This window comes from Melopsittacus undulatus, chromosome 8 (genome assembly GCF_012275295.1).
Source record: "Melopsittacus undulatus isolate bMelUnd1 chromosome 8, bMelUnd1.mat.Z, whole genome shotgun sequence".
Taxonomy (NCBI): domain Eukaryota; kingdom Metazoa; phylum Chordata; class Aves; order Psittaciformes; family Psittaculidae; genus Melopsittacus; species Melopsittacus undulatus.
This window is the reverse complement of record NC_047534.1, coordinates 22,642,794-22,654,805: the sequence shown is the minus strand read 5'-3', so window position 1 is coordinate 22,654,805 and position 12,012 is coordinate 22,642,794. Positions and strand designations below refer to the sequence as shown.

Here is a 12,012-nt window from a genome sequence, read left to right as displayed (position 1 = left end):
GATAATGTTTAAAATTCTTAAGTACTATTAATTATACAGTTATTGAAACCTCTGAGGATCAAAGGATTTTATATCAGAGGGATTTCAAATACAGCTTGGATTATGTTGCTAAATAATAGCACAGTAGTACTTCTTTAGAATTGTAAAATAGCTTAGAGAGGAGTATGATGCCTATAGTTGGTGTAATGCATTGGTAATTAAGAGGGTGTGAGGTTAAGCTTCATTAACTGCTGTGGGATTGTATCTTGGATTTTATTATCCCCTAGAGAACATAAGAAGCGAGAGAGGTCAAACTGTTAGAATCTGATTTTGCTTCGTGCATCTGCCAAAACAAGGCAGGCAAAGTAATGTGGCAGCAAACACAGAAAGACCTAGCTTGCTCACAGATAACGGGTTGTACTCCACATTATTACAAAGCTAAAAGATTTATTAATGAAATTAATTGTTTCTTGTTCGCAATAAAATCTTCATAAGCTCAGTTTGTAGAAAACAAGTTTATTTTAATTGCATTGTCCTTTAGTATTAGCACTTTGGAAAATAATTCTCTTTCCCAAACTTTTTTCTTTTTTTTTTTTAAACATAGAAACAAACATCCTTCTCTCTTTCCTTCGTACTGCATCTCATCCAGACAAAGACAAATACCCAACCAAACCACACTTAATAACTTTAGTGCTTGTCTGCCTTTTTGTGTATTCATCTCACAGAGCAAAGACTGGTATTTTTGTTGACCCCAAGAAATGCTGTGGTTTTGGTTTGTTTTTTTCCTTTTTTTAACTAATGCACTGCTGTGTGCTTTGGATTTTAATATACCTTATGATAGATTTATCTTTTCTTAGCCTGGGAGAATGTAACAGTTCTCAGGAGTTGACACGCTGATGCCACAAAATTGTCAGTCCGAAAGCTTTTCAAAGCTGTATGTTGTGGGAGCTGAGATACTTTTAAGCAGAAACAGGTTAAACAGAGATACTACAGGCTGATAAATCTTCTCTCCTTTTCTTAGTCTTTTGTTTAAGTAACACTTTTATTTCCAAATTCTGAATGTAATTTTGGAAGTAACTTTTAAGCATTTTCATTATCTTGTATTCTGAAATTATGATTTTTATTCAAAGAACATAAAGGTATTTAAACCTAAACAGGCTCACAATCCCAAATCCTATTTTAAATTCTAATATTTTCAGCAGAATTTAAGTGCTGTTTCATTGTGATAGAGAAGTACAGTCTCAAACATAAATAATTATTTAATAAGACTGCTGGAAAATAGTGTGTTTCTTAATTTGTAATAAACCTGGGAGAAAGGGAATTGTGCTAAATCACTGCTCCTGAGTCCACTCACACAGATATCTTGAGGAGAAGCCCAGGCTTACCCATCTTAAAATGTTGCTCATAAATGTCTTCCACTGCTCTCTGTATATGTTTTGCTGTATAGTTTTCAGTTTAGTTTTTATACAGCTGTGCCAGAAAAGCTGGTGTTCTGTGGCAAGTTTGACTGCTGGTCTGCTTCACCCTTTCCATAACTTTTCCTTCTAGTTTTAAGAACAATCTGAGAATTGATGAATATGTTGTAGTTCTTGGACAGTAATGAAACTTTTCATAACATGAAAAAGCTATGAAGTATGTATCTAACAGCCAGCCTTTCTCTTTGAGAGTATACCTATGTTATGACAATGGGAGACTTTTTGTTACATGGGTGCTTTGTATCACTCAGGCATGGTCAGGTTTGGAAAGAGCTATTTCCTTGAAACAAAGAGCATTTAAATATCTGTGTCAGAAGAGGAGAAAACCTTTTGTTCCAGTTGCATTTCTCATGAAGATAAAAAAAAGGATATGAAGATAAAGATGTTTGGATCATTTCAATTTCAGTATTGCCAATAAATCAGGTTTATATAACTGTGTTCTTTGTCTGTAATTCTCCCAGTTCTAAGTTCTCCTCCTTTCCAAATGTGCTTATACAAAAATCTACTTTTGAAAATTATGGACTGGGGTACATGAATCAGGACATCCTAAGGCAAAACAACATTAGCAATCATCTGTATATCATGCTTAGGCTTTTACAAGGCTAATGAAGGCATGCATGTTGACTTCTAGTCAACGGAGACATACCTTCAAATAGCAACCACATATTCTGCTTCTCTTTCGGACAGGATAGTGTAAATGAGACAGAAACAAGAGTAAACAGAAGCTGGGATAATTGTGGTAAAGTTAGAATGAAAATCGCAATCTTTATTTGTTCTCTTCATTAATTTTTATCTAAACTGTGTTCAAATTGCAGATAGACCATGAATAGGATTATGAGTTTTTTTTCTCCTGTTACTGCCTAAATACCACATCTTGGAATCTGTTTAACCACGTTAATGTACCAGGTGGAGATCAAGCAATTCATCTTCAAAATACCAATCAGCTTCAAAGGCAGACTACCTTTTCCAGATTACAACTGAATTATGTACAGAGCCTGCTAAAAAGCCATGAGCTTCATAGCCTCCATATGTAAGAACAGGACTCAGGATATGTTTTCTTTAGAGCATATTGTTTGTTGGGATAAAAATTATATGGCTATGAGTATTAAAGGCTCCAGAAATTAAGTCTCAGTGCATCATGTGAGCATGTTTCTTGCACAGGGAGAAGAACAAGGTACATCTAAGAAACATATTCTTCAGCTGAGTGTGGTAATTATTAGATAATGCATTTTGGAAAAGCCACTGAGGAAATGAGTTGCTCTTGGCATGAGAGTGCTCCTTATTCCTTCTGTGGGGCAGCAAGGGACAGAACAGCATAAACCTGATGTAAAATAACGTATGTGCTGACTGCCATGGTAATTGTCAAAAATAGACTATTTCAGATGAATACTTAGAAGGGTCTTTATTAGCTTCAGGTAAAACCATTTTAACTTGATCTCTTAATCTGCTTCATTCTTAGCAGCAGTTAAGGCATACTGCAGTGCCTAATTGTGTTGCACTGATAGTATGTCTGCCTCTGATTATTTTGTACTGAGGTTCTGCGTCTCAACAGCTAGTGTTTGTAATGTCTCCCTTCCCTATAGTGCTGTGTAAGAAGGTTTTGTTTTGTGTTTGTCTGCAAGGCAAGAACTTTCTTTTCAGTGTTATACAAGGGTACTGAAGTAGCTTGTGTTTTATCAGTAATGCTTGGAGAATCTCTCACCCCTTACTGCCTTGACCTCTGTCACATTATTTGTGATGTATATAAAAACAAATCTATATAGCTAAATGTCTCAAATATGCCTTTGCCTATTATTATATAGTAACAGTGAACCAGTAGTACAAGTCACAGGCTTTTGCAGTGATTGTAGATGAGAAAAAAATAGCTTGAAAAAAATATTGACGATGTTTTTCTTTTTACTTCCAGTAAAGGTGAACTATGCCATTTCCTGGATTTCAGCTTTATGTTTGATGGATGCCTGCTCAATCATAATACAGCAGGATGAGGTAGCAACTTGTTACACCAGTGGTAGGATCTGAAACAGGCATAAGCTCTGGGAGTCTGATTAAGCAGGATTTCAGGATTTCTTCCAAACTTGTCTTGGCTAGCACTTGTTTTCAGAAAAACAGAGGTTACTCACCAGGATAAAAAGTTAAAGGTAGTACCTGGGAACCAGTTGATTTTGCTGAATGAAAGGAAGAGATATCTGGAATTGTTGGTTTGGCCTGTGGGATTATTCCTTTATGTAACACTTTTTAAATGAAAGTTGATTTTTTCTTTTTTTTTTATTACTATAATTTAGCAATATCTTGACATGATCATGTGTCAGCAGCTCTTCAGTGTAAAAGACATTTTTACAATATCCAGTTTAAATCTATGAATAACTATTAGGAAATTAAATTTGCATAATACTTTAACTGTCCAGTAGTTTGTTTTCAACATAGCACCTTAATTTGAAATAAGATTCATTAACTATTTATTGTGGATATCTGAGTTACAAAATTAGAAATTCAATATTTTTTTAATTAAATTCCTTTCTGTAATGCTCTTAGAAGTAAATACAAATAATATGTATCCACATAGATGTGAAATGCATTGGTGTGCTTGTCAGCTCATGTTTGTATTTCAACTTTCTCAGAAGCTTTTGGTGCAGTGTTCTGTTTTCATTTTCTCGTACCCATCAGAAATCTTTGAAAGTTTCCCTGCTTTTGTTCTGGATAGGTATAAGGAAACTTTGACACGAATAATTTTTTTTATTTTTTTTTTAACTGGTACAGCCACTGTAAATCTGTAAATTTAATGAAAGTGATAAATACTAACTTAAAATTCCCATCTTTGTGTAGCTTTCCTACCTACAAAGCTTAATTTTTACAACTATACTAGTATCAGTTTATGGTATACAAACATATCTTTTAAACAAACTGTAAGAAATCTGAACATTACACAGCCTTTACATCCCCATCCTCCTTCACAGCCTTTACCAGGCTTTTGGAGTTCATTTGCCAAATGAAAGTGAATGAAATAAAATTATGTGCTCAAAGGTATTGCTTGCATCTTCTGCTCAACTGCTGAAACACAGGTACAGCTATCCTATTTCGTAAATGTCTTCATAGCTTCCATTACCCTTTCTCTGGGAGGGTGTACTGACCAGCCACTGAAGGAGACAAACAGTTGTCCTGAAATTAGAAATATTTGTTCTCAATGTTATCAATAATTGTAGATATTATGTTAATTTATACTAAAGAAACAAAAATAAATCATGTTGTTCCTAAGATTACATACTGAACTATGCATGGGTTTTCTCTCCTGTATTCTTTAATATTGAATTAGTGTAATATTAAATCAAAAATGGATTAAAACTTTCATTGTCTTATTTCTGTGTGTGTCTGTTTATACCTTGTCTGCCTACATAAAGCTGTGACTGTAATTTGATGTTTATGGTCAGTATCAGCTCTATGTTATGTTTCATTTGTATCCCATACTTCTATTGAGCTGCTTCTTCTGTAGTTTTTGGATTTTATTTTTTTTTTATGTCTTCACACCTCATACCTTATAATAGAGATCCTGGCCAACTGTATATATTTTTAACCCTTGAGACCACATCTCAGTTCTCTCTGAAGTGTCTTTGTTTAATAAACTTAGTTTTCAAATAAATCTTGGCTCTATTTATAGCAGATAAAGAGTACTTTTGCATTCCAGCTTACAGAGTTGGGTGATAAAGTTGGGTCAGAAAACTTGGGAGCACTTCATTCCTCTCGTCAAAGAGCATAAATTCTGAACACTGTGCTTGGATTCCATCCAGTGTTGCTCACTTTTTCAGCAATGCAAGAAAGAAAGCAGAAGTGTGTAATACAACATTGTTCCTAATCTAGGCCTAAATTAAAGCTGCAGTTCTGTCCTCATAAAGCAATTACATCCTTCTGTGTGCAATGCTTTTTTATTATTTATTTATTTTTAAAGCCAGAAATGTTTCCATTAGATCCTTCTAAACATTCTAGTACTAAATATTTGTCCCTTCCTTTCATTGCTTTATTTGTGCTCATGAGGAAGCCATCATTAGCAGATATGCCTAATGGTTAGAAGAGAAAACTGAAACCATCCTCTTACAGTTGTTTTCAGCCTGTGTCAGTAGGCTGTTGGGTCTGTTGAATACTGTTGAAAGATCTACAGAAGCTAACAAAGAAAAGTGATCTTATTATAAAATAGGCTTAAATTCACTATGCAGGGAACTTGTCTTTTCTCATAAATAGAATAGTTTAGGAGATCAACCTTTAAAGCAAGATTAAAAAAAAGGGAATGTGGATGTTGCTCAAGATGTGTTGCATATTCAGTGCGGTATTTCCATTCTACATTCTCTTATAGTTGCATAGTTTCCCCATAATAATTACATGTATTTCTTCACGCTCAGTGTTGGTAGTGAGGCAGTATTTCAGAACAGCTGTTCTAATCAAGTTTTGTTAAACATTTTACAACTATCCACTATATTAAAATAAGTATATTATCTAACTTTTAGGGGGAGAGAAATAAAAATATGAACTGCCATTTCTACTGACAACTGACATTCTTTTGCTCTCCATCGGTAGGAACTTCCAGCCCCTTTGCTTGATGAGCAAAGAAATGAACTGGGAGAAGAAGCAACAGCTGTTAAGTCTGAAGATTTTCAGGATTCTATGAAAATAGCCTGGCGCTACCAAAATTTACCAAAAATTGAGGTAATCGGTATTTCATGGTTTTTTCCTCTTGCAGTCAAAATGAATTTGCAGACCATATGCTTTTCTGTAGAATCTACACAACAGAACTGCCAACAGACAGTTTTACTGGATTGCCTCCTGAGGGCAAGTTATCATACACCACAAATACCAAAGTATTTTTTGATTACTAGAGATACAGAGAGAAAGGGAATTTATGAGTGCAGGAAATGTAAAACTTTATGCAGACAGTAATAACTTAAAAGTAAAAAAGCCATTAACATTCCATGGGATTTTTCCATTAGTATTATTAAATTGAGACAGCTTGTTGTGAAAGTTTTAATAATTTGGTCACTTACAAACTTTCCCCAAATTTAGTTGTACACAAATTGCTTAAGTAGGTTTAATCAGCAGTACTTACTAGATTTCTGTGGTGAAAGTACTGGTGTGAAAGCAAGCTGTTGACCTGCTTATCCATGTGCATAACAACAGAAATAAGCACTTGAGATTATATCAGCTTCACAGTCACTAGAAACTAATCACTGTGCAGGGAGAATATAAGAAACAAGACCAATGATTAGTCTTTCAGAGTTTGCAGTTGTTAGTGTTTTATGAATAATATATATCCAGAGGCTGGTGACTTTCTTATTTAATCCAATGGCACAATCAACCCATAACAAAATTATAGGATTTCTGATGATCTAGAACAAAAAGCTTATTTTGCCCATACATTCTAGCTTACATTTGTGAATTCTGGTTTAGATGTAGTCATACCTGCCTAGTAAGTTCTGTCATAGTCTTAAAAACATAATTGGAATGTGACAAAATGATCTTACAGGGCTTGGCGTGTTTGGTTTTCTGTGAAATTGCACAGACACGGTTATATAGTTGTGTCAGAAAAGACTTATATATGGTGACATACCAAATCAAACAGCCTCCAGGGTAATCATACAATCTCATCAATTTTATTATTGTGGAGCTGGCTTTGCCACTCTGAACCATCCCAAAAATAATTTGTTTTAAAATCTAACAATATTTCTGGCACATTGATATTGAAACAATTGCATATTGGTAACAAATAGTGTTCTGATGTCCTAACGAAATAGAAAAGCATATATAATCCAAGTAGATATGTAGTCGTCTTCTATAACTTCATAGAAGTAATCACTTCTTCCACTAATACAATAGTTCACTATAATACATAATGTACTTATCCTTACTTATTGAAATTTGATTATGCGAGATAGAATAAAATCTTTTGTGGGGTATTTCCCTTGTTAACCATGGTTGATTTCTGAATACTCATGGATACTGGTCATTCTGAATAGCTGAGGTACAACATTTTTAATGTGTATGTTAAATTTATTTTAAAAATTAAAACTTGCAAATGGAGGTCTAAAGCCATCTAGACCTAAAACTTCTCGGGTTATTCTGATAATTGAAAAATAGGTTTGAAATTTATATTTTTCAATATATTATTTCCTATTTTTTTATTATTTATTTATATTGTTGGTGCTGTGCTAGATTAATTTGATTGGTGAATATACACCATTAAGGAAAAATCTCATGTTGCCTTGCAGCACCCTAGATGTTTGATGCACTTAGACCTATCATTTAATTAACAACTTCAGTTGTGATTTATTCTTTAAATATTCTTTTGCTGAAAAAAAAAAGCCCAGAAACAAAACAAAACACTGAATTAATTTTCAAGGTGTGTTTTCCAAAGTGGTTGAAATGAGAAACCAGTACATTTTGAAAAACTGCTGTCAAATAATTTCAAGTGTGAAAGAAAGGAAATAGCTTTGCTTTAACTAGAACCCTAGTTAGCAGAAACCTTTGCCATCCACTATCTGCCTTTACGTGAAAATAAGAATGCTGAGTAAAGCTGTTTTTGTGGTATTTTTAGTCCTTAATATAGTTTTTATTTCTAAGTAGTAAAAGAGATTTTCATTAATAGTTCATATATTCCTTTCCCATTTATTAGACCTTATTTCTACATTGTATTTATATTAGTACTCTTAATGACTATCACAGTTCCTCTTTACATGTTGCATATACCTTGTACATCAGAAAAAGACAAAAGATAGATAAGAAATTTTTCAGAGTAACATGTGCTTGACGTGCATTTGCCAGTTTGTTACTTTCATCTGTATCAGAGGTTAATTTTGTTTAAACTTTTGAGTATATGGACAGCCTGTTTTGCAATGCAAGACAGTGTGGGTTTTTCTTTTTTTTTTTTTTTTGAATGAACTGCTTATGTTCTTGGGGCAATATATAAACTGTCACAGCATGAAATCAATTTTCTGCCTTGATTCATCCTAAATCTGAGATTTCTAGCACATTAGTATTGCAATTAGAAACATTAACAGCAGACGGTAGTATAAAAGCACGCTCTGCTCACTGACAGTTTAGTGTATTTCTCCTTGTGCAAAATAGGAAAGAACAGGCTTGAGCCTCCAATCCACTAATAAATTTATCAGATCAAACTTAAGAGGAATGGAAAGTCTATGCTTCACACTTTCCATGGTCATTCTGCTAAGGCAGATTATTCATGCTTACTTGATTCAGGTAGGCTTTTTGCAAGCTTCCCTGCTAAGCCTGGGAATGCAGTACATTGAAGCCTATTCACAGGCTTCTGACATAGACCGAGCTTTTATTGCATGGTGTTTTATTATAGCCAAATCCTAGTCTCCACCCAGTTTGTAGGCACTGTGCTTATTCTTTTGAATCAAGAGAGGTTATCACCTACCTTAATCCATGCAGCAGGGTGGATTAAGGACACCAATGTGCCTCAGGATTCTCAAAGAGGATCCTGGAAACTTCTTGTTTCTTCTTTTTTGCTGTCTTTACTAAACTCTATTGGATCTCAGTAAGGATTTGCATCTGAAATGGGCAACCTGGAGCTTTTCTCAATGAAGACATCAGATCAAAGATCAGTTAGTCAAGGCCTTTCTAAAATATTAAGGGGGCTTGGAAGTACACAATAAAAAGATGAGCTCTGGCAGAGATTGCAGTAAAAACATTCTGATCTGTAATCCGGATAAAGAATAGATTATAGGCCAAAGAACAGCCCCTGTTTAAATTGCTTTCAGAATCCTGATTGTAAATGAAGTTACATTTTACATTAAAAATATTTAGGTTTTGATAGATTGTTGCATTTTGTTGGACTTCCTTCTTTAAAAATCAGTTACTGATAAACTGGAGCACTGACTTCAAGAATGTGGGTTTCTTACATTTTTTTGAGGAAACTGATCTGCCTCTCATGACTAGATAAACATGAGCAATTTTGTGTTTTGGTTTTTTTTAATTAAAAACTTGTTACTCATTTTAGTGAAAAGTTTGGGTTTAGTTTGGTTATTCTATTGGTTTTGTAGGAAAGATTGTATTATTGTTACTGTTTATATTCTCTGGTAACTGATCAGGCCTACTACCTATTAGTCAAATAATTTCAAAATATATGCTCCAGATCAAATTATTCTAATTAATCTTAACAGGTTTTTGTAAGCTGAAGCATGAAACAAAGTTGTGGAAATGCATAGCATGGTTGATTTCAGAAAGCGAACTAAAAATACATGGCCATGTCTGGCATGTCTGTATTTTTTGTTTTTACTGTTACAGTGCTTACTTTATTAGCAAGACCAAGGTTTATGAAAACCAAAAGCGTTCTTCAATAATTGGAGTTGGAACTAAATAATTTGTTGCTCAATACACAAAAAATTACTTAGATCCCATTACTGTAATAATTTAGTATACCTATTGCCATTCCTGTGCATAGCAAGAATAGCAAGTGTGGACACTGGAGCAGATGTTGTTCCAAAGAATTTCATTGCATACACACATGACCCTGCTCAACTTTCAAGTAGTGGATAAAATGTATATCTATTGGTCTGCTTAAAAGAAAAATCCTTTTATAGAATGTTCTAAGTTGTTATAGAACCTATTGAAAAACTTCTGAAATTATTGAGGGTATTTCTGATCACTTTTCGAAAGGAAGTCCATGCTTCTAAGTACAAACAAAATAGTGTTTAATTTTACCTACCAGTCCAAACTTCTCTTCAAAACAACCTTCAAACGCGTTCTATTCTACGACATCAACATGCTTTAATATCTCTCTCAGCTCTTCTCTTGCACAACCACTGAGATATTTCATCTGGTTTAATACTTTATCATTTAATGACTGAGGTGGCTCTTGGCTTTTAAAGGGAATTCAGCTTCACAGGAAGTCTTGGAGTTGGGAGATAGAAAAATGACTTTAAAATATTTTTGCACATTCCTGCAGTCCATGCTTAGGGTAGTTGTCCTGTAAATAAACTAATAGGTGATCTTTACTTTGACCTGTTGTTAAAAGTCCAGGATCCAGCACCTTTCTCAGTCCTGGCATCCTACCAATTAGAAATGCAGTGGTTTTGATTTATATTTGTATTATAAAACTTATTTGGTTATTCTAAACGACCTTTCTTTTTCCTCAAAAGCGTTAAAATAGTTGATGAGAGAATGTGATCCAGAGCACAGTGGTGTTTGTGCCATAACCTAAAGATCAATTTCAGTATTGTTTTGATAATCTGTTACTCCTTGTCCTGGTTTGAGCAGTAGCAGTAATTTTTCTCCTTCTTGGTAGCTGGTGCAGCGCTGTGTTTTGACTTTTGGGCTGGGAACGGTTGCTGATAGCAAGTATGTTTTAAGTTACTGCTCAAATATTTGGTTTGTCCAAGGCCTTTTCTGAGCCTCATGCTCTGCCAGGGAGGAGGGGAGGCTGGGAGGAAGCAGAGACAAGACACCTGACCCAGGCTAGCCAAAGAGGTATTCCATACCATAGCACATCATGCCCAGGATGTAACCGGGAGAGACCTGGAAGGGCTGGGACTCAGGTTATGGAGGAGGTATCTGTCGGTGCTCAGTCGGGCAGGGTGGGGTGAGTTATGGGTCGGTAGGTGCTGAGGTGTTGTATTCTCTTCACTTGTTATTTCCTTTATCATTATTATTTGTAGTAGTAGTAGCAGGAGTGATTTATGTTATACCTTAGCTATTAAACTGTTCTTATCTCAACCCATGGGGACTACATTCTTTGGATTCTCCTTCCTAACTCCCCGGGAGTCGGGGGAGCAAGGAGGGGGAGTGAGTGCACGAGCTGTGCGGATTGATTTAAACCACTACACTCTTTTACAGTGTGTTCATTAAAAAAATACTATAAAGTGGTTTACATTTGTGCCAAGTGTTTTCCTTCCCTTGAAGATCCTCATTTGCCTCTAAGCTTTACTCTGCTTGACTGTTCATTCCAGGATAGCTTTGAAGGGCAGAAAAGATTAAGAAAATGGATTGCTACATGAAGAGCAAAACCTGTTCAATTCCTATAGCAGACAACCTCAATGTACTATGTACTACTGCATATTATAACAATCTAGGGGGTGTTAACATTACATGTTTGATTCAAATAATGTTGCAGTTTGTGTGCTGAACTCCATTAATGAGGAACAAAAATATGCATTCTTTTCCTCTGTTTATTTATTAGCAAAGCATATTAAAATGTGTAATTCCTTCTATGGTATATTTTAAATTTAGGGGGTTTATGATGTTTTATATACCCGAAATTGAGACCTCATAAAGTTTCTTCATTACAGTAAACCATGGTTCTTGTGTGTAATGTCTGTGTAATGCTCAATCTGCTACTTATTAAAAAATCAAGACACTGATTCCCTCTTTTTTACAGTTTTTTGTTAAAAGCAGTTCTATGAAGATTCAATGGTATTTTTTTCTTCTTTCTCATAAATAAAGTGAAATATTTCCAAAGTCAACTGGAAATGTTTCTGTAGCAACATAACATTCCCAGATACTGAAAAATCAGATAGGTGGACCACATCCTGGTCTGCGTATTTCATATTATCTGGCCTTT

At 34.7% G+C, this 12,012-nt stretch overlaps 1 protein-coding gene across 2 annotated transcripts in view; it reads left to right on the top strand.

The window, feature by feature from the left end:
- Nucleotides 1–12,012, top strand: part of ELP4 (elongator acetyltransferase complex subunit 4) — a 138,871-nt gene that overhangs the window by 22,894 nt on the left and 103,965 nt on the right. For both annotated transcript variants that reach the window (XM_031050355.2, XM_031050354.2), the window contains one exon: nt 6,018–6,146. In XM_031050355.2, coding sequence (XP_030906215.1) covers nt 6,018–6,146 — 129 coding nt within the window. The remainder of the gene's footprint in view (nt 1–6,017; nt 6,147–12,012) is intronic.